The 21901-nt window shown below is 44.3% G+C and overlaps 1 protein-coding gene across 24 annotated transcripts in view; it reads right to left on the reverse strand.

Annotated features, from left to right (window-relative positions):
- The window catches only part of TCF7L2 (transcription factor 7 like 2), a 181034-nt gene that overhangs the window by 108137 nt on the left and 50996 nt on the right, over nt 1-21901 (reverse strand). For 21 of the 24 annotated variants that reach the window (XM_042787315.1, XM_042787302.1, XM_042787445.1 and 18 more), the window contains exon 4: nt 9319-9420. The exons of the other annotated variants lie outside the window; for them this stretch is intronic. In XM_042787315.1, the coding sequence (XP_042643249.1) occupies nt 9319-9420 (102 nt within the window). The remainder of the gene's footprint in view (nt 1-9318; nt 9421-21901) is intronic. 24 annotated transcript variants of the gene reach the window in all.

A 21901-nucleotide genomic window follows, 5' to 3' on the forward strand; every position in this document is an offset into this window, starting at 1 on the left:
AATGCGTATTAGAGAACTGCTTGCCTCTCCTAGGAAACCTGCACAGACCTACCTCCTTCTGCAGGCTAGCACTGCAAGGCCCAGGGACACCAGCAGGTCTTTAATTTGCATCAAGAAGAAGGCAGAGGGGTAAGATGGGTAAACAAAACAAAACAAAACAAAACAAGAAAAAACAACCCCCCCAAAAACCTCCAAACCCAAGGATTTGATTACTTCTTAATTCCATCAGGAAGGCTAATCCAAAAGCACTCTTCCTCTGGTATACAGACACATATGAGTTCAAACCATGTGTGCCCAGGACCCCCTACCAGCCCATCCCTCATTAGATAGATACCATTCCTACACAGGCAAGCCTGGCTGCAGAGCTGCTGCTTGCTGGGGTAGAGGAAGGACTGGTTCAGCTCCCCCAAACTTCCGAATTCTGAGAGGTGAGACAAGGTACATCTGACACAAGGACTCATGGATACACAGAGTCCTGACAGCACTTTAATAGCACCAAAAGTAACTTTCCTGTAAGGTCTGATATATGTTATGGTTTTAGGTTTAGATTTTAAAAAATACTTCAGTTCCTTTTCTTTTTTGTTTTGTTTTGTTTTCCTGTGGGGCTGCAGGTTTTTTTGCATGCCTCTAAAATGTAGATGTGGAAATCATCAGTTTCTCAGAATTGACTTGGGAAAGTTACTTGTCATCTTTTTGGATGCAGTGGTAGAACAGGAGTGGGAAATGCTTCCCTGTCTCGGGAAACTGCTGAATGATTTTGCTCACAGGTATCTACCACATACAAGCAAAGCTTCAATGCAAGGTCCCCTGGAACCAGAGCCCTGCTACCAGCCCACTACATATTCAAAACCAAAGCCTGTTTGACAAAAATTTCTAGCTTGGTTTTGTGAAATTAGGCACAGAACATTACCTGGGCAGAGATTAGGGGTGGGAGATTATTTTACAAAGGCATCATGCCTTATTTGCAACATCTCTAACACTCCAAAGGCTTTCCAAAATGGGTCTGCCCCTTGCCAAATAGGTGTGCATCAAACAGAGGAGAAAGCATCCTTCCTTCTCTTCATGTAGTAGCTTTCTAGGCAGCTTCACTTTCTTCCATCGGAGAGAGTACAGATGTCTATCCAGTCTAGAAAGTGAAGCATCCCATGAATAATCTCATCTCAAACCACATGAACTGGTGGGAAGAGCCATAATCCTGGGCTTGAGCAATTTTGCAAACAAATGGTCCCGAGCACAGCAATGCGAGTTTCCTTCCTCTTTGTAATGATAAATAGGTGCTGTTTTCTTTACTATAACACCTGGACACAGTACACAGACCTTGTTTAGACAGAAAATAGGAGGTTCCTATTCAGGTGGGTCTGTCTGCACAGAGAAGTTTTTGTGCAAGGGCACAAGTGTGAAGTGAAAAATGCAGAACAACTATTTCGAATTATCTCTCCGTGTGGACACTGTTATTCAGCACTAAGAGTTTCTTTGTGAGATTTAGCTTAATCCGTTTCCAAAGCGGATTAAGCTAAACCACACAAAGGACCTCTAAGTGCTGAGTAAGAGTGGCCACATAGAGAGATAATGAGGAATAGTTATTCTGAGACAGCTACTTTGACTGCGTATTTGGGCTTTTCTAATCTGCATCAACAAGCCCAAAGCCATACTGGAAAGGGGAGACTGCTGTTCTGGAAATTTAAGAAAAAGTGGTGCCAGGGCCATAGCACACCCATTAAACCTTCTCCTCTACAGATGACGGCTGCTCCTGATCCAGTCGGCATGGGCTCTGGCTCCAAACCAGGCTGCATTATTCAATACCTACTTCTCTCATCTCCAGATTGAATCCAGCCACAAACTTCAGCTGCAGACGGGGTGCGCGGGGAGAAGGACCTGCGGCGAGCAGCCCTGCCAAGCCTGCCACCCTCGGTACACATCATCTTTGATCTGACAGGCTCACCCATCTGGCTCCCCAGCATCACCCGGCGCTGCCGCGGCTCTTCGCCCGCTGCCAAGGCCAAGTCGCTGAGCACGGCGGCTGCTGCTGCTGCTGCCGCAGCCCTCGTGCGCGCCCCGGGCCTCGGGGACGGACCGTCTGCGCTCTCCCCGTTCCTCCCAGCACAACCGCTCTTCCGCAGGAGAGCTGATAGCTCACCAGTATTTAATTTTAGGCCCACGCAAGTCTCTAGAAGTTAAGTTAACATGTGTGCTCCGGCGTAACATAAACGGCCATGTGACTGAATCCAAAACACAGCTTGGGCTCCTCTTGGCTAAAATACTCTCTCCTACACCACCTTCCCAGTGCAGGTTTCTACCTTGAAATGTTGCTCTGTGCAGTTTTGCTGTATCCCAGACTAGCTAGTCAGAAAGGCCCAGTATTTGGGGACTCAGATTTGCATCACATTCAGGACATAGTGGGTGTTTTATAAACAAAAGATACAAGAGGGAAGCCTACAGGAGATGCACTTCCAACCACACCAAAGGCAGCATAGTTACATCTTTCTTAAGGATCTCTGATGAGCAAGCTTTTGTCCTGCCTCCCCTCACCCAGAGAGTTTCAATACCCAGATACATCAGAGAGATACATCAGATATATATTTTGGTGTGCCATGACAAACCAAAATGCCAAATCTCAGGGCTCTAGCTCAGGAACAGGAGCAGCAGCACAGCTCCTCCAGGAAATCAGCTGATGCTGATTCACCGCAATATCCTGGGCTATAAACCTGCTGCTTCAGGAGGAGCTGCTGAGGTGTCTCCAGTAACGTCAGAGAAGCCCGGCCCTGCCCGGGAGCGGCAGTGCTGCGGCCATCTCAAGGTCAGCCACCCCAGTGCCTGTGAGCCAGAGCCTTTGCCGGCACCAAGGACCGGGTTTCTCCCAAAGTCCAGCCAGGTGATTCACAAGAAATGGATGCTAAACAGATTGCGCTGAGCATATCGGAAGACCCCTCCTCAGCTGCCTTCTCCTGGAGCAACACTTAAGGCTGCCAACTCTTACAATTCTATAGCCAGTCTAGCAATACTTGCTATTTTTCTTAAAGCGTGGTAGCCTTGAAGTCAAGTGTTTAGGGAAGAACCTCAGCCTCCGCTTACAGCACACAGCAAGCTCCTGAACTGCTGTAGAGAAAAGTTTGAGAATGAGCAGAGTATACCCTGCAGGCTCAGGATCCAGAGAACAAATAAAGAGAATATAAAATGTGTTATTTAAGAAACAGAAAACAAACAAAAACAACAGCAAAAAAAAACCCACCAATCCTCATGATCTTTTGAGGCCTGACTCATGATCCTAGAACAATTGAGGTTGGCAGTACTATACATTTTACAGCATTTATTCACAGCTGAAATATCCGAACATTCAAATACTTCAGACTTCTTGGAGCTACCCGCAGATCTCCTGACTACAACCAAGCGTCACAATTCATCCCAGCTGCCGATCTAGCCCCAAGGTGTCTTCTGAAGGTGCTTTATTGCTGACTGATGTTTTCAGAAGCATTAAATTCCTGCTCACTTCACATTAAGAGGTACAAGACTGCGTATTTCCCCAGTCTTGGCGTTAAAGCAGAGGGGTTACCTCCAATACCTAAATAAGGTCTGTGGAGGACAGTCGTTGTGCCACAGAGTAAACACAATGGCATGAAACAGTCCCCTAAAGTCTGAACTATTCTGCAAACATATCAAATTACCAAGTGAGTTACTTTCAGGAGTCCACAATTCTTCTGTGCTCTACATAAACCAACCAAGCACTAGGTTTCCCATTCATATTTAGTGGGTACTGAATATAATGTGTGTGTTTTATAGGAATCCATCCAAAATAGTTTTATTGGGCTGCTAGTAGGTGAATTCTATACTTAGCCCTAAACATTCAAGTTTAAACACAGATTTTTTTAAACACAACCCTTCCCAATGAAAAATCAAAAGGAATTAGTGGTGAAAGACTTAGCCACAAAATTCTCAGCAAGCTTAATTTGTTCTGTGGCTTAATTCCATGAACCTCCGAAAATTCAGGACAAGATGTTTGCACACTTTTGGGCATGTATTAATGAAACATTTTGTTTACTTTGCAACTGCCAGAGCAATTAGTCAAATAAAGTATAGAACATTTAAAAAGGAGAGAGTCACTAAAGGATCTTTCCAATGAAACCTGCACAGATATTTCTGCAGTGTGAGTCCTGGGGATCTGTGTGTTGGGCCCATGCTCCAAGGCATGACCTACCTGCCATCAGGGACTTCTAGGGTACCCGTACAGCTCAGACACACAGCCCTCTCCTCCGCCCCACGCATGTGCCCTTCTCAGTACCAGGCACTGACATGAATGATGCCCAACTCCTTCCCTCCACAATACCACCGTGTTCCTGCAACTCTGAAAACAGTCTGCCTGCTCAGGGGATTGCCCTGCAGATCTCCAGGGAAGAGGGTGTCCCGTCATGGGCACACGCAGCTTGAAATCCAAGAACATCTCCAGAGGTTACTGCAGAGGAAGAACAGTCTCTCTACAACAAAATATTAAAGACAAACAAAGGAAGAGCTTTAAAAGCCCTCTTGGGGCACTGCGAGTGGATGTTCCAAGATGTTCCAGATGGCCTTATGCATACGGGACTGCATATACCTCTGGATGAACCCCACTTCTGGCCTGTCTGAAGGGACACTGTAGGTAAATTTTTAAATCTAAGACAAACTTCATGATTACTTGTAGGTATTTGTCTTTTCTTTCAAAGTGTGTAAGTGTAAACCACATGAGGCTGAAAGAAATCAGGGACCGGGCAGGGCAGACTGTGCAGCTTCAACTCTAACCTATCTGGGACACAACTCCTGATCCCTCCAAACTGCCCAGCAGTCCCGGACACTCGCTGTCCACGCATGTACTTAACAGAGAGTACATTTCAGATGGTTTTGCCTTCAGTTTTGCTTGTCATAATATGTTTTGAAAACATATTTTTCCCTCCTTAAGAAAAAAAAAAAAAAAAAAAGAGAGAGGAAAAAATTTAGATACACTACTGCAACAGTGATTCTTTGTTCTTGGGGATTCAGTCTACTTTATGGCTCTGTTCACTACATATTAGAAAACCCAGGCCAAATAGTACTAGAAGTCCTCCCCCAAGGTAACATTTACATTTACTTCAAAAGGCCTGCCTGCAGAAGAAAACGCAGGCATTTTTTAAAACTTTAACTGTTTCATTAGAAATATACTGTACCAAACCACCACCATTTTGGGTTCTGAATGTTTTTGCCCAGTACAAAGGAAGCTAAAAGCAAGTCTTTGTACAGCCGAGACAGCAGGAGGCAGGACCCTGGGACTGGTCTTTCACCCATACTCCTGCCCAAAACAGGGTATGGCTGAGTCAGAGTATTTACTTTGCAGAGAACTGGGAAGAACAGCACTGTTTTTCTCCTTAAGGTTGTACGAATGCCTACACAGATAAAAAAGGTTTTAAAGGAGCTTGCTTTCTGTAGTGAGCAGATTTTGGAGATCCTTGCGCAGACACTGCATGCTCATTTTCACTTGCCTATCTACACCACAGTAGAAAATTTTCATGTGAGAATCCCACTCCTAGGGCACCCAGATCTCATCCTTATCACCATGCTGGTGGCACATCCGTGGAGCAGATCAGGCTCACACTGAACATGGGATTTCAGGACAATTAGCATCCTACCCACTTAGAGAGGTATGCGAGGCACCCAGCTGGGGTCTGCTTTACACCCAAAAACTTCCTGCTAAAACTGTTTAACAAAGTCTTAATACCATCAGTGTAATCAAAGGTCAGAAAAAAAGAGGGGAAGTAACCATAAAAACCCTTTTAAAAAATCCTTGCCTCATAATAGTACTATCCGCAGTCTGAATTCAAAATTTTGACCTAGCAAGCTTAATAGTGTACTATTAAAACAATTTTTCCCCTGGTTTTCTTTCACCTTTGGACACAGATAAGCAGCATGACTGTGCCAGAGCAAGATGCAAGAGTCTTACAAGATGGGTGAAGCACCTAAATGCAAATAAATGCACTGGTCTTAAATGGAGCCTCATGCTGTACCTTCCTCAAGACATGCTGAACATAATTTCAGTTTAATATTCTGTTTCTCATTATGGGCCTTGGAGACTCTCTCAAGAACCATGAAAAGCAGTATTAACCCAGCCCTCAGCACTGGGGGCAATCCAGCCAAATTATTCATGCTGGTCTTTTGCTTCGATTTTTGTAGTCTTAACTTAATGTTCTTAAACAAATCTGAAAGGAGGAAGGCTGACAAATAGTACAGACTTTACTTAAGACATTATAGACGGCCATGTTCTGCAGCCTTGAGTCATTAAGCTAAAAACTCATGCTGAAGCCAAGAGGAGTTTCATCAGAGCTGGGCGTAAAGACTGCAGCCCTGACATGGAGCTCAGGGTAGTCACAGCCAAGCCCTGAGAAGTGAGAACATTAAAAAAGGAAAAAGAAAGGAAAAAGGGATTGGCGGGGGGGGGGGGGGGGGGGGGGGGGGGGGGAGCAGGGGGAAACAACCAAACAAAACAAAACCACACTCTCCTTTCCTCTCTTTGTAATCCAGCTATAAAGATTAGCCTCAAATCCTGATTTCAGAGATAAGGGAAAGATAAGAAATGATTTGCAGGTGTTAGCATTTTCCTACAGATCTTTAGGGCAGCACAACTGATGAAAAACTGGCATAGGTACACTTGGCAGGTAGACAAAAGACAGCAATGTGGGTGGAGAACCAGTTTCCATCCCTATACGTTACACATTACACTTGCACGGAAATATTAGCATGCCCATGAAATGCCCCTCACAGTTCCATAAAAATATTAATTGCATTTTCACATAAGCAGAAATGGGTGTAGTGCCTCATGCAAGAACAGCCAGGTTCCAGGTGCTGTGGGCAGGCACAGCAGTGATGAACAGGGACACCAGAGAAGCCTGACACATCCCAGGCCAACTGGCATCTGCAGCCACTTCATCCCCCCTGAATGCCATTACCCACTCTAACTTTATTTACCAAAAATAAGACCATTTTTACTCCACAGAATTAACGTGGCCTGGGGCGGATGCCAGGAAAAAGGGTGGGAAAAGCTGCCCCTTATTTATTTATTTTAACGGAACAAGGCAAAACAGTTTGCTGCTAGAAATAGACATTAAACCTTGCAGAACTTCCCCCCCCTCCCAAAAACCCCACTGCTCCCCCCCCTCACTCCCTCCTCCACCTCCTCTCCCTCCAACATTGTAAGTAGCACAAAAGATCACATTACAAATGCCAGCTGTGGCTCTTTTGGAAGGTGGCCTCCATCTCGGAGGTAGTATATGTTCCTCACAGCCTAAGTGGTTGCTATGGTAAATATGCTTTTTATTGAATAGCAGAGTGAAACAGCTTTTAAAGAGACCCATAAGAACCCCATAAATGGTCAAAATACAAGGCAGATCAACCTCAGCCTCCCTGGAAACAGGTTTCTCTTTATTTTCCAAAATGATTGTGATTTTTGAACCCTTTTTTTCATGTATTTGTGTTGTCCACTGGTTTCCACCTCACCCATACCTGGGTGAAGAGGTTGGAGAGGGCTGGGGGAGCCGAGACCCCAACCAGCACCCCGGCACAAGGAGTTACTTTGGCATTTAAAGGCAAGCGCCTGCTCTCCTGCATGGTGGGAGGCTTCGGGGATGGGGGATGCTCACCCCTGGGAAGTATGGGTGATCCACAGCCAAGCTACCCCCCAAACTCAGCCTGCCCTCCCAGGCTGCAACCAGCCAGGAGAAACCTCCCGCTCCCTTGCCATCGCCTCCGGCAAGCCTGACACCAACTCGCCCCAGCGCCCTGGGAACGCTCCTGTCCCCTGTGCCGCAACTCCAGCACAGCAGTAAAAAAAAAAAAAAAAAAAAAAAAAAATTAAAATAAGGAAGTTACTTTGATTAATTTCTTATTAAGAATAAGACGATGGCAGGTTTTGATGGCTGCAGATTTCTAAACAACCAGCCAAACATCTCTTCTCTGATCTCTTCCTTCAGTGACAGCCCAAGTGGACGGGAAGGAAAAGCAAAATCATTCTGAAAAAGTAAAGCAACCAGCGCTAGATAGGAACTAGGCAAATACCAGTCTTGTTCCCATCACTCTCTGCCGCACTGAGGGATGGTTTAGAAGCTGTGGACTCTAAAATATATTTCTTTTTAAATAATTAACTAAGACACTCATAGCAAAGGGCTGGCACTTCCCAAGTTAGAGACAACAATGGAAAAAGAAGCTCCTCAAAAATGATTAGTGTGATTTGAGATCTCTAAAACAAATGTGTGCCTTGGGTGATCTACCGGCTACATCAGCTTTACACAATGTAGCAAAAGATAAAGAACAAGCACTGTTTCTTTTCCTTGGATTCACCTAATCATCCAATGGTTATAAGAAAGTTAAAAAAAAAAAATTAAAACTTGATGATAAACTATTTCAGAAGAAATATTCTAACCCACTACATGCCATCTTCTCCAGAGGTAAATTTCCCAGATGAACACTCAGAGCTAAAATGCTCCTTAACAATAGATGGCACTGAAACTGGCGATGGGTGAGGATGGGCCAATGCATATCATCCCTCTTGCATAACACCATATAAACAGTTTCCTTTTAGACATCTATGGATGCTATTTTAGCAAGTAAAATAAGACCCCAAGCCCATCTCATGCAAATTCATATTGAACATTTCAAAGTCAACATTGCTTTTAAAATAGAAGAAAGAAAATTTAACCAAGAACTGAAAAACTAAGTGAGAAGTTAATAAATAAGGCTTTTTTTTAGCAATGCTACTCATTACATAGAGAGTTTTATATTTCACAGGTAGTTAGTAAACACCTGATAACACTTTTTACACTAAATGAGAAGTCATCACAACCCAAAGGGACATGTGCTCTGATGAGCCTTCACTCAGGTAAAATGCTGACCAACTCTCAAATGTTCAAGATTTTGCAATTAGAAAAGATTTTTTTAGTAAAGGCAGTAGAACAATCTTGGGTTTTATTTTTTTTAATGATTTCCAAGAGTGTCTCTTCATTCTCCTCAGTTCAACATAGTCAGAGCTGTAAACCAGGCTGATTGGACTTCACTGCCACTAAGTAATTCTGCAGTGTGTAAATTTAGAGCATTTTCAACTCTCTGCTCTCCTACGAGGCACATGAAAGATAATTTCATAAACAGCCCAGCAATAGCAAATGTATTCCCTCCTTTTACCATGGGCATGTTAGGGTTTTTGTTTGTTTTGAAATATTTTTCTTTTGGTTTGCGTAAAAGAAAACTGATGACAACCAATGCCATTCATGTCAACTGTCTTTTTTTTTTTTTTTTTAAACAAAGGAAGAACATCTTTCTGCGTTTACTTACAACAATGTGTGCTGGAGATGGAGACCTAGCATCCTTGAGGGCTTGTCTACTCTGAAGGCTCCCTGCCTGAACATCAAGCAGTGGCCATTTCATCTGCAGATACTGGACGAAGGAAACAAAAATGGGGAAAGAAAAATGAGTTCACAAAAGAAAGGCAAAAAAAATAACAAATCTTAGGTAACATGGGTAAAAGGATATAAATTAAAACTTATGCAAGGAACTGAAACAAAAATTAAGACGACTTTGCATGTTTGTGGAGACAAAATCTGTGCAGAACACTAACAATTTCATACCACTACATTGCAGTTCACGAATAAGAAAACAAAGCAGACTGTAAAGACAGTATTACATTGATTTTACTAATTGTAGCAAATCTAGAAGAATAAAACCCACACAGAAACAAAAATATCAAAACCATGGACAGGATAGGACAAGGGACGGGAAGGTGGATTATCAGTCTCAGGAGAGGGAAAACACATATTGTAGTCTAAGAACATGATCTCATTATTTAATGGGTCATCTGTCAGCCTTCTTTCAACAAATGCACCATGTAAACTCCTCCAGCTTCTCAGCACTGTAGGAGCCCTAAAGGCAAAGGTCTACCCCAAAAAGTCCCAGCACTGCTGGGTCTTAGCACCTATTTTCTCTACTTTTCACCAGTTCTGAAAGTCAGCATAGATTATTTTCTTCTTGCTCATCTTGTCAGACAACCCTTAAGGGATTTGCACAGTGTAGCTTATTCAATTACAAGGCCAAACTTAATAAGCTCTCTGGCTGACGATGTCCAAGACAGAGTACAGCCTGGTGCACTGAGGCCCAGCTGTGCTGGCCAGGCACTCGGGGATAGCCACAACTTCTTTCTGTCACTGTCATCGTCAGACCGGCTGAATATACTCAGGCAGCGAGTCTGCAGCATCAGCGGGTGCTGATTCAAAAGCAAGGAAAAAAAAAAAAAGCTTAAGTACACTTCAAGGAGGAGCAGAACGTCCCCGCGGATTTAACCAGCATCAAATATCGACTAAAACTTCTGCTCTTGGGCACACGTGTCCTCTCACCAAACTCACTGGAGAAGCCACTGCACCCCAGCTGGATCGCACAGTGGAGCTCCACGCTTCCACCAAACAGGTGAAGTCTCGAGGTGGCACACAGATTGCTGCATCAGAAGTGCTCGATTCTGACCAAGAGCAGCCCCACAGAGAAATCTGTTAGTCCAAATAGACTTCTACGCAATACATCTAAATATAATTTCAGCCCAAGCTTTCCTCTCTGCATGGTGCTGCACTGTGCCAATTAGGCATTCTGGTTATTATGTGATCTCTATAAGCCCTGTATCGTGCTGGAAGAAATGTATACTGCCACATACCTTCAGCCCCCTCCCAGAACTAAGAAAAGTAGCTGTACACGTAGATCAGGCCACTGCAGAAGATCCTATTTAGCACCAGACTCTGGTTGACCTAACAGAGCTATTCCTAGAAAGTATCTAGAGAAACAGTTATGTTTACCCATTCCTTCTTTTTGTTTTGCTGGTTTTTGTTTTTGTTTTGTTTTGGGGTTTTTTTGAGAGTAATCTTGAATGAGAACCACACACAAACAACCCCCGCCACCCCAGGCGAACAACGGAAGCCGTATCTGAATCTCCATGAAGGAAGGAAGGAGATCTGGTTCCATGCTTTCAGCACATCACTATCACATTTGCTCACGTATGCAAAACATTTGCTAGCATGCAAGGTCTGTTTGCTGCAAGACCCTGGGCACCGAGGTGACCAAAAGCAGGAGTCAGCAGGAAGATGCATTACCAATTTCCATCACTTGGAGGGCCCGAGATTTCTGAGCTACTGGAATGCAAATAAACAATCCCATACTCTGGATTTGTGCCCCATACGAGTTCCTCAAGTTCCAAGAAGTCTTGTTTTTATTCATCTTCACATTTGGGATTTGTACAATGTGGACCAGAACATTTCAGCACTTCTTAAAAACAAGAAATAAAACCCAAACAAAACAGAACTAGTCTGCCGTAAGCAACATTTCTAACTCTTACAACTCGATTGTAAGCCTCCAGACATTTGATCGCCTGTATCAAATCCCTATTCTTCAATATAGGTGACCACAACATAAATTTTAAAGTTGCGATGATGTTAAAGTCACTTTCTAACCCTTTGTGGTTTCAAAAAAGTGCTTAAAAGTGCAACCAAAGTGCACAGAAAATGGGACTCAAAACCTAAGCTGACTGAGAGCTTCTTAACTCGAGGGGAAATCTGATACCTTTCAGATTTGCAGATGGCACTATTAAACAACTCAACTGCTACATTTTTAGAAGTCCGTCAGTTCTCTTAGACAGTGATTGTAACACCACCACATAAAGGGGCATATGAATTTGCAGAAAGCGTCCTGATGGGTCACAGCTACTACCAGCTTCCTCAGGTTTTCAAGCCAGCTAACGAAGTATTTTTCCCTTCTTCCAAGGAAAACGTCCTCACAGGATGTGTGCCTCATGGTACATAATTCTGTTTCAAACTCCACAACCATTTTGGAGAGTGAGACATTACTGCTACCACAGCTGAAGCACTTACAAGAACCTGCCAGTTCAACCGGTGGCATTTCAGGAAATGGCCACTAAGCCACTACCCACCAAAATAAACCAACTGCCCTCAGTTTTCCATGACCACTCTGTGGTCACAAGCAAGCCTGGAATATTCCTATAACCATGACAACCCATCAAGGAGCTCAGGTCAGCGGCTGTCCTAAGACATAGGCCAAGAAACACGTGGACTTCTCTGAGACTGCCCCAAGGGCAGACTGAGGCAGTGACACAGCTGCATGAGCAAGCTCACATCAGACCCCGTTCAGTCAGTAATTATTGCAGGGATTACAAAGCCTTCAGGACTGTCAGTTCTACTGGTTTTTTTTGCCAGCAGTAAATTCCCTTAGAAGAAACAGAGCAAGAAGGTATGGTTGCTCCTGCTCCACCTCGATCTCACAAGAGCCCGTACTTTCAGCATGGGTGCTCCCACACCAGGCTGACCAGCCTAACTGCAAGATGAAAGTTTCAGAAGATCTTACTGATACTTTGCTTTTCTGCTTTTAAAACCCTTAGTTTGGATTCTCAATAAAATCCTTCTCTTACCCACCCCTGCCAAAGAGAATCCAAGAACTCTTACAGCGCAAAGGCTAAAATGCAGCCAAAGCTGCTTCTCCTCTTGGACATGCACATGGGACCCAGCACAAATAGTCCAAACCCAGAGGGCTCAGTTTTGCACACAAGGACACACACGGAACAGCTTCCATTTCCACCAGTGGGGGAAAAAATAAAATAAAATAAATGCTCCCCACAGAAAGCAGTAACGCACAAGGGTCAATAAAGCAACTTCCACAAGCACTACCAAGTGGCCAAGATCCAGAGCAGCATCCCAGCCCTGCCAAGGGCGAGATGTTCTGTCTGTCAGATAAACAGAGAGGGCCAGAGCCCACAGCCAATGCCTGCATCAAGCTAACGAACCCACAGCTTCAACGGCGGGACAGTTGCAAAAGAAAGTAAGTCCAATTTGCTGGCTTCAAAACACCAGCCCTGTTGATAAAGTATGAAATATTAGCATTGTTTAAGGTGACGAGCCTGACTCAAGGCCTCCTCATCCAAGAATTGTCATGCCTGTAACACAATATTGATGTGGTGGCTTATAATTCTTACTTTACATAAAAGCTTCATTGTGTGCCAAATTCAATCTCCACAGGCTACCTGAGCCACAGATTTTTACGAGTCTACATTTCAGCGCTGCGAGTCTACAATACACATAATTTTCAATTATGTTAGGGCAGAACAGGATCACTGCCTATATAACATTACTGGTTGGAGGAAATGAGACTCAGCCCTACTGCCGAGAGAGCTAACTGGATCCAGATGGCGAGCCGAGCGAGGCGGCCGGCCGAGGGAGCGACGTCGCAGCAGCCGCCCCCTCCACAGCTCTGCCCCGCGATGGAGGGAGACGCCAGGCCATCGCCGGGGCTGGAGGGTGCTTGGGCAGGGGGGGAGCCGCATCACGGCGTGGGGAGGGCGACAGAAGAGGGGGGGGGAGCGGCGTGATTGCTTTCGCAGGTTTACTACTGCTGCCCTACACTGCGATATTCTTATTAAAGAGGAGAAAAATTAAGTCCTGTTACAGCAGAGAGGTAAATCCTTTCCTTCCTCAAGCAACTAAATAGCAGGAAATCCTCTTCTCTCGGCCCTAAATGCAGATTTGAGCCAGACGGTTCCTCTGATTTGCAAGGAGTCCACAAAAATCTCAAGCCGACTTTCCCAGCCTTCTGACACTGCTTTTACATTCCTGCACTGGGGGGGGAAGGGTAGGAGGGAGGGAAGTTCCCATGATCCTGCTCCTGCAAACACTGGACACACGCTCACTCCTCTCCTGCTTCTGTCTCAGTGTGGAAATTAGGACTTGCCTGTACAAACATTGAACTTTTCAACAAATTAACTCTAACAAATCTGTGCAAATTATTTCAGAGCAAAACTGTTGAAATGGGCTCTGCTGGCCTGCTTTTAACATTTTTTTAAATAATGTCATCTTGGCATAAGTATTTTATTCCCTGTTTAACAATATGACCTGATGGGGATCATTAGCATGTGTGTTTTAAAAAAAAAAAAAAAAAAAAAAAAAGAAAGGAAAAAAATTTTATGGCAAGTCTCAGAGAGCTTAAGCAAAATAATTGTTAAGCTCCAGGCCTCCGCACAAAAATTAAAACACGTATGGGGTGAGCATACTTGAGAGAAACCAAAGCTTTTAAAAAGGCTGTTAAATTGTCAGCACAAGGGAAAAGGCAAATGATTTGAATGGCACAGATTTTTTCCTGTAGAAGGAGAACCAAAAAAAAATCCACCCTACCTTCCACTCCTGTGAGCATCACATCCACACCTCCCATCTGCAACCAGAAGGTCCTGCAAAGCACAGACCCACAGAGAGCAGACCTGCACACCCACCCTCCCAAATACCACACAAAGCAGTTGCCTTCCTGGACGCCAGTGGGGAAAGCGAACGTCTTTCCCAAGATTTCACAGCAGAGTTGGTCACAAGAAGCTAAAATTCACATCCAAGACTAGAGTAGTTTGGTGGAAACTCTTACTCACGGCCAGTAGCCACCCCCCACGCCGGGGCCGGTCTCGCAGTGGCGTGGCCCCGATGCAAGGGATGGCACAGAGCTCGCAGGTGTTTCCTGCACTGGTGTCCAACCTGGAGCTGCTCTCTTGTCACACTATTGTTTTCTCTGCTAGAATGCCCTACCAGTGATGTCCCACAGCATATAAATGCATAAACACAATTAACAAAAAAAAAAAAAAAAAAAAGCTGTATTTTTAAATGGAGGGAAAGCTCCAACACCACTTTCGAGCTCAGGTTTCCTGCAGCTGGTGCTTATTAGCTCCCAGGAACTCAAACAACCAGGAGCAGGGCTCCTGGAGTCAGCTTGATGCCATGGGCCTCCAATACCTGCCCTAACCATGGGACCACATCTCTACCTTCAGAGTCCCCACTTTCTCCCTGGATCTCAACATCACACGCAAGCGGATTATTCCTGATCCTAGTTTTGCTGTTAGTCTCTCCCTTGGCCAGTGTTACAGAATCCCACTGAAGTACACACCTGGACATCAACTTTGAAGCTCAAGAGTTTCTCCAATATTTAGTTAGCAACTCTTCTGGGAGCGGGTATCTAGACAAAATTTTAACCAGAGATAATCCAGTATTAACACAAGAGAGTGCACTGGTGAGAAGAGGGCTGAGATTTACAGGGAAGGCAATAGGAACAAAGATGGAGCTTAACAAGACTGTAATTGCTCTCTGCGGACAAGAAAAATAGTTGCAAGAGGATACTCATTTTGTTACCTACAAAGAAAGGCCTGCAGCCTACTAGTGTCCCAACTTAAGTCAGAAGGCAAAGCCTCTAAGGATTTAAAAGTAGACCCTCCACCCCTGCTCCATCCCTTAATTACCTCAACCCCTTATTTTTGGTCTTCAGTTAACACCTTGACTCTAGAGGTGTTTGGTGTGAGAGCAAAATACGAAGGATTTATTTTAAATAACTGACAGAACTTTAACAGGGCTTCCTATTTCTTTCAGATCTATGATGCCTGGAATTTTCTGTATGAGAAGTAATAGACACCACCCACAATGTTCAGCCCTTCTACAGAATATGTAATGTACCACGATGAGGCACAGGAGAGCTGACCAAAATGAGGGCAACAAGTCTCATTTCAATGACACCAATCCTTTCCACACAAAAGATTTCCTCACAGCATTCAAGAAATGAAAGCATGAAATTTTAAAACACAGAAGTATTTATTACATATCTCCACTTTTTTTGGGGGTAATTAATATTACCCTTCAAACTAGTGCACCACTACAAAAATAAATTATTAAATAAAATACATAAATAGGGAAAAAGTGGCACAAAAAATGGAACTGGTAAGTGTTGTGTACCTGCACAGACACATGCACATAGGCCGTTAAGTCCTCTTCCCAATTTTAAAAGCCATTTGTTCACCAGCACTGGTATCAGCCAAACCACCTTGTGATATATTCCTGAACAAGACACTTCTAGTGTCTTTAATTTCCCCGTTATTGAGAACTCAAGTGACCTTGCCTCCTTCCCTTCCAGTAATACACAAGAGTCCCTGAAACACGGGCCTTGAGCTGCCCATTTTAGTATTTTGCCTGTGCCTTTGTCACATTGCTGAAGCACTGCTAGGGCATGAAAAAGGAGCAGGCAGAGTCCTCCACAGCCTGAAAGTTACAGAAATGTGTTAGTGATTAAACAGTTCGAGATCGTCTCAAAGGAGGGATGCCTGAAAGCAGAAATCCTGCAAGTTTGGAAGTGCCTCACTGAAGCCATAAAGCAGTCTACAGTGATGGGCAAACAGGATGCCCGTTTCGGGGTGGAACAAGACATGAAAAAATAGTCTGAGCCCCACAGGCACCTCAACAACTCCAGTTCCCTCTTGGGTGAGTGGTCAGACTGACTGGAGGTAGAAACACATCCAGGCACAGAAATAAGCACCAGATCAGTTGCTTTCTCCTGACCTAATCATCAGGCTCCACACCATCACAGCTCTTCTTCCTGCATCCCAGATGAGATGCAATGCAACAGCAATATCCCATTACTACTGCTGCCTGTCACCCCTACTTACACTGTTTTTCTACACACAGTGATAAGGGCACAGAGGAAGCTGCCACGGGAGAGAGCTAAAGAGAATAACCAGAAGCTTCCTTAAAAATTATTGCCTATGAAAGTTCAAGCAAATTCAGATAATTATTCGCTCATTCTGACATGGATGAAAGGCATTCTTGCCATCAGTTTTACTGAAGTAAAACACGTTTTTTGCTTCTAATGAATGCAAGGTTGGTAGACAACAGTTGAGTTCTAGGATATTGATGCTGAGCATGAAGAAGCTAAGCGAAGGCTAATCAGCTACCGCAGGAATTAAAAATAATTTTTTTAGCTTTACAAGAGGAAGAGTGTTCATGTGACTGTGAAGAACAGCATTACTTTCTAAAGTTCACATGGTATCTCAGCAAAACAACTGCAGACAGTGTTTCTCGATCCTGGGTGGAGCTTGGGAAAGTACCATTACTTTTTTTTACATTTAATTTGAAAGCCTCCATAGCCCTCACTGCACAAACCAGCAGGCTGGCTGAGTACTATTTGGATGTCTACAAAGTACTGTTCCAAAAGACAGGCACAAATAAAAGCTTAATTTCAGTCGAGGAACAAGAACAAACTTTTTATCTACTTACTTTAAGCCAGCAAAAACCCAACTACTTCATCTTCAAACTACTTTCCCCAGATTTTCTCTTCAACCTGTTGTGTTCCACTCAAGCATAGAGTTTCCATTAGAGAAAGAATGGGCCAGTCATGAAATCTCAACAAAGTCTTCTGTAGATACAGCTTGTTTAGGCTCAGCAAAGCTAAACCAGCCTCCAAGACTCACCAAAGAATTTGATGTACAGACCCACATTTAATTTCTCTTCCTGGCAATCTCCCAGAGAGTGAGAGAACAATTGGTAACTAGTGTTTGCATGAAGTCCAAGAATGCATTTTATGGTCTATAAAATATAACTCCTTTCCTCCCCATTAAAGACAGACAGTAAAAATATCTGACAGCACGTTAGAGACAGAGATCATGGCACTGAACTACCTCCACTGTAACAGAAGGGCTGCTCCAGGGGAACCTTGCCTCCCTTAAAACTTTCCAACTCTGTTAAGAGCATAACCCCATTTATAAAGGAGGTACTACAACTTTAAGCTTTGCAAGAACCTTTTTGTTTTAAAGGAAAACAAAACAAAACAAAAAAACCCAACCAAACTGAACCAACAGAGCCCAGCGGTCAACCACGTGCTTTAACATCGCAGATAAGTCTGCTCTGTCCTGTTCCCTTCTCACCCCACTGGGTGGATCTGTGGCACAGAACAGCACGGTGGTGTAAGGAGTAAAAGGGACTCTCCAAAACTCACTCCCACCTTCCCCTTACTTCAATCACTTGGAGTCTGAAGCAGGAATTACATGTCTCCTAATCATGGGAAGCATTAACCAGACTCCTTTGGTACCCTGGTAGTAACACCCATCAGGAAAGTCATCTCTACGTGACCAGGATGCAAAATGGCTGCTGAATTGGTACCATTTTTCACTGCATGTATGTGTGCAAAGAAAAACAAACAAACAAACAAACAAACAAAAAAAAACAGACAGAGGCCTACCTTTGTGCACTCCTGCCCTGGATCAGTCCTACCTACCTTTGTCATTTCTTACTATCATCAGAAATTGACAGCTGCACAGTCTGCTCTCCTAAGTGTTTCCTACTGGGGGAGAGGGAAAGGGAAACGTCTGATTTGTTTTCTTATGGTGTGGAGGGATGGAGGAGGAGAAGAGCCGGGGGGCAGCAGCCCTCAGCAAGGCAGCACCGTGCCCCGCTTCCGCAACACTGAATACTACAAGTGGTTTGCCACGCATTTTCTGTGAGGAGCCGCATGACTTCAGAAACCTCAGTTTACAAAATCTGAACCAAGAGAGTTGACTGATAAAGCACTTGGCACCTCCAGCTACCAGAAGCCAGCAGACAGGTGACAAGGGTGAGACACGAGGATGCCCCACGAGGTGCATCCCCCACCGAAGGGGCCTCTCAGACTATCTGGGTTGATGTGTTTGGTTGTTTTGTTTGGGCTTTTTTCACTCTTTGATTCAAATTTTCATCTCCAGTACTGTGAGGTACCCCTGACCGAGAGGCACAGGTGAGTGGGATCCCAGCATAAAGGTGCTCCGGGAGAATTCAGCTGTTTGCTTGTTATTGTAACATTGGCTAACGGGGTTTTACTGAAGGAGTCATATTTTCTCCCACTGTTGGGTAAGTGAAACTCATGACTCGAATCACTACCACAAAAATTCCTGTCGATGTAGCAATTCTGGGTGAACTGCCGGGAGCCACTCTCTAGTAAACCCAGCAAATTTCATACCGAATTTCCTGTCACCTCCCTTGTGGTTTCCATGTGCGATTGGGTCTTCGATGCAACAAGGGGTTACTGCAGAATAGATGGCTCCAAGGGTTTCAGGCCCGCATGAAAACCAAGAACTTGCAAAATTCTCTTTCCCCAGGGTTGGTAACTTTTGTCTACCTTTTTTTTTTTTTTTTTAAACAAACCCAAAAAGTTAACTCAAAAATGTAACCTAAAGGCAACCTCAGGAAAAAGTCCCAGAGATAACACTGAAACCAGCAATATTCTGACCTCCAAGGAGAAGCTGGGAAGGTTGCTCTTGAGGATATTTTATTTTTCAGAAAGCCTGCCTTTGGAAAAACAAAACAAAAAAAAACTAAACAAATTTTCCACTGCATCACATCCTGGTCCACATTCCTCGCTGTAATCTTTTAGCTCAGATGCATGGAGATGTCTTTGAAAGATGTAAAAGAGGTCGAGAGTCCCCTCAGCTAATTGCACTGGCTGAGAAACAAAACTTGTGGGCTGGGGTAGGATTTGTGTCAGACTGACCTTCTGCGAGACCAGCTACTCCTCCGAATAAAACCCTCTCGCTGCCTCCGCCAGAATCCTCCTGCCACTCAAGTATCATCTTGCTGTAACAAATTACTCCTAACCCAGGATTACAGCTCTTTCCAAATCCCTCCTAGAGAGCCGGGAAAGAAACATTCCCTCCCAGGATTCAGCACCAGTTGTTTCCCCTATCAATAATCCTCCTATTTGCTTCTCCAATGGCGTTAGTCTCTTCGGCCAGCAAGACCACTCGCACCCATGCTCCTTCCAAAAGCAAGCTGGATGTCTCAATTGTTCATCAGGAGAGGAAAAGATGAAGGCTTGCCTTTAGATACCCATGGAAAAGACACCCCGTCTGGCCAGAGGCAAAGCTGACTCCTGGTTAAGTAGGAAGAATTATATTTAGGCAGAGGACTAAGTGAATCATTTGGGATGAAAGCAAAACCAAACAAATGAAGTATTCACTAAATCTGTGCTGTCACCTCTTGTTCCTGGGCAGCCATCCCATGTATTTATTTTCTGGTTTCCTCCAGCACCACCAAAACAATGCAATATGCATTTATGGTATTTAAATGAAGTATTTTAAAAATATTCTTAGTTGAATCATCAGCCACACAAACTCTTCCTCAAGAACAAATATTGTTTTTTTTCTTAAAGGAGATGCAGATACACAATACGTGAAAGCAAACACAGTCCAGAATTGAGACGACTGTGAATTATTTTTCCTGATTAAAAAGGCACACCAATGAAAAGCAGTTAAATTCCTGTAAAATTCAAATAACAATGTGGCATTTGAAAGGCATTTTGAAAAGTAAGAGTACATCATGCATTAAAGCGACTTCTGTTGAATTGACACATTTTAGGGACAAAGATGCACAAACTATACTGATTGATGTTATTAATGCTCTTTTTTTGTTTATTTTGAGATAAATTTTCTCAAGTCAAAACAATTATACTGGCCTATCCACTCCCCGAGTTAAAGTGACTAGAAACAAAAGTCAAACAGCACAATGAATTAACACAAAATAATCCTTTTAGTTTTAATAAATTGGAGGAAAAAAAAAAAAAAAAAGGAAAACCCACTTTTTAAAACAGCAAATAAAAATCATACGCTGCTCCATATATCTACAGGAAAACGAAAAAGCAGATTTTCTTCCGGATAGGGAAAAACGCAACATGCATGAGCTTGCATTTTTCCTCTCCAAGGGTGGGGGAAAGAGAGAGGAGAAAAAAAATCGTAATTTAAAAAAATTCCATGTAGAAATGCTGGCTGGGAGAGGGCCTCTGTCCCAGGGCGAATGGTATCAGCAGCTCTGCAATAGCTTATGTCCTGGAGGGACTCTGCCTCATGCGCCAAATTCTTGTGGTTGTGGAAAAGGTTTGTTTTGGAGAGGTGAGAGCTGCTTTTCTGCAGCAATCCAGCAGTGAACACCTAACTCATGGCCGCAGGGAGCCGAGCCCGCGCTCCCGCAGACACAACACGCCCGCGCTCCCCAGATTTGCATTTGTCACACTTTCACGCCACAGCCCCGAAGTTAAAACAAAGGAGTCATCAGAGCAGCCCTGAGCGTATAAATCTGCAAACAGCCAAAAATGTTGTTCCTGCTGCTAAATATAGTGCAGGCATTTTGAATTGGCTGGCCCGCAAGGCAACTTTTATATTTATTTATTTAAAGGACCATGGTTTGGGAACACTGAGTGTTTTTTAAGCCTGTTCATGTATATTACTTTCCCTCTCTCTTGATATGAATATGCAAAATACATATATATATACACACACACACACACATATATATATATATATATATATATATATATATATATATATATATAACTAAAGGAACTTAGCAGGTAGTAGAAAAACAACTTCCCCTCTTAAGAGCCAGAGAGCAGAGCAGAAAGACATATTTGTCTTTGTAATGGGAGTGAAATCTCCTCCGAGGATGTTAAATCCACAGAGTTAAATGCAGAACAGCTTCAACTCCACCATTCTGATACAATTAGCAAATGCCTTGCACACACACACCCCCCCCCAGGATCGGGCACATCCCTGCTTAGCCATGGGGAGGGAGGGGTGCGGGGCCAGGGCTGCCCAGGAGAGGGGACCCCCCTCAGCCCCCCTCGGCTGAGAAATGCCTGCAAAGCTCTGCACTCCCGAGGAAAAGACAAAACGGGGATGCGCAGCGGTTCACCCTCCCGAGGCCGGCACACGGCGGCCGATTCGCAACTAAATCCTGGGAGTTCGGCACCAGCTCCCGCTTTGCCTTCGCAGGAGGGCGAGCGCTGGGGGTGCGACAAGCCCGTGCAGGAGGAAAAGGGCAGGAATCCCCCGGGAAAGGCTGCGGGGGATGACAGCCCAGCCCTGGACCACCCAGGAGCCATGCCTGTAAAAGAGCGCTCACCTACGGGATGCTCTCCGAAAGCCGAGGGGGCCCAACCCAGGCACTGGGCCAGCGGCACGGACCCCGGGGGAACAGGGTGGTCCCTGCAGAGACTCGGGTTAAGGATGGGGGGGGCACACGCCGGCCCCCAACGGACCCACTGGGAGAGCCACGGACAA

The sequence above is a fragment of the Tyto alba genome, unplaced genomic scaffold (assembly GCF_018691265.1).
Source record: "Tyto alba isolate M040663 unplaced genomic scaffold, T.alba_DEE_v4.0 Super-Scaffold_1, whole genome shotgun sequence".
Classification (NCBI taxonomy): Eukaryota; Metazoa; Chordata; class Aves; order Strigiformes; family Tytonidae; genus Tyto; species Tyto alba.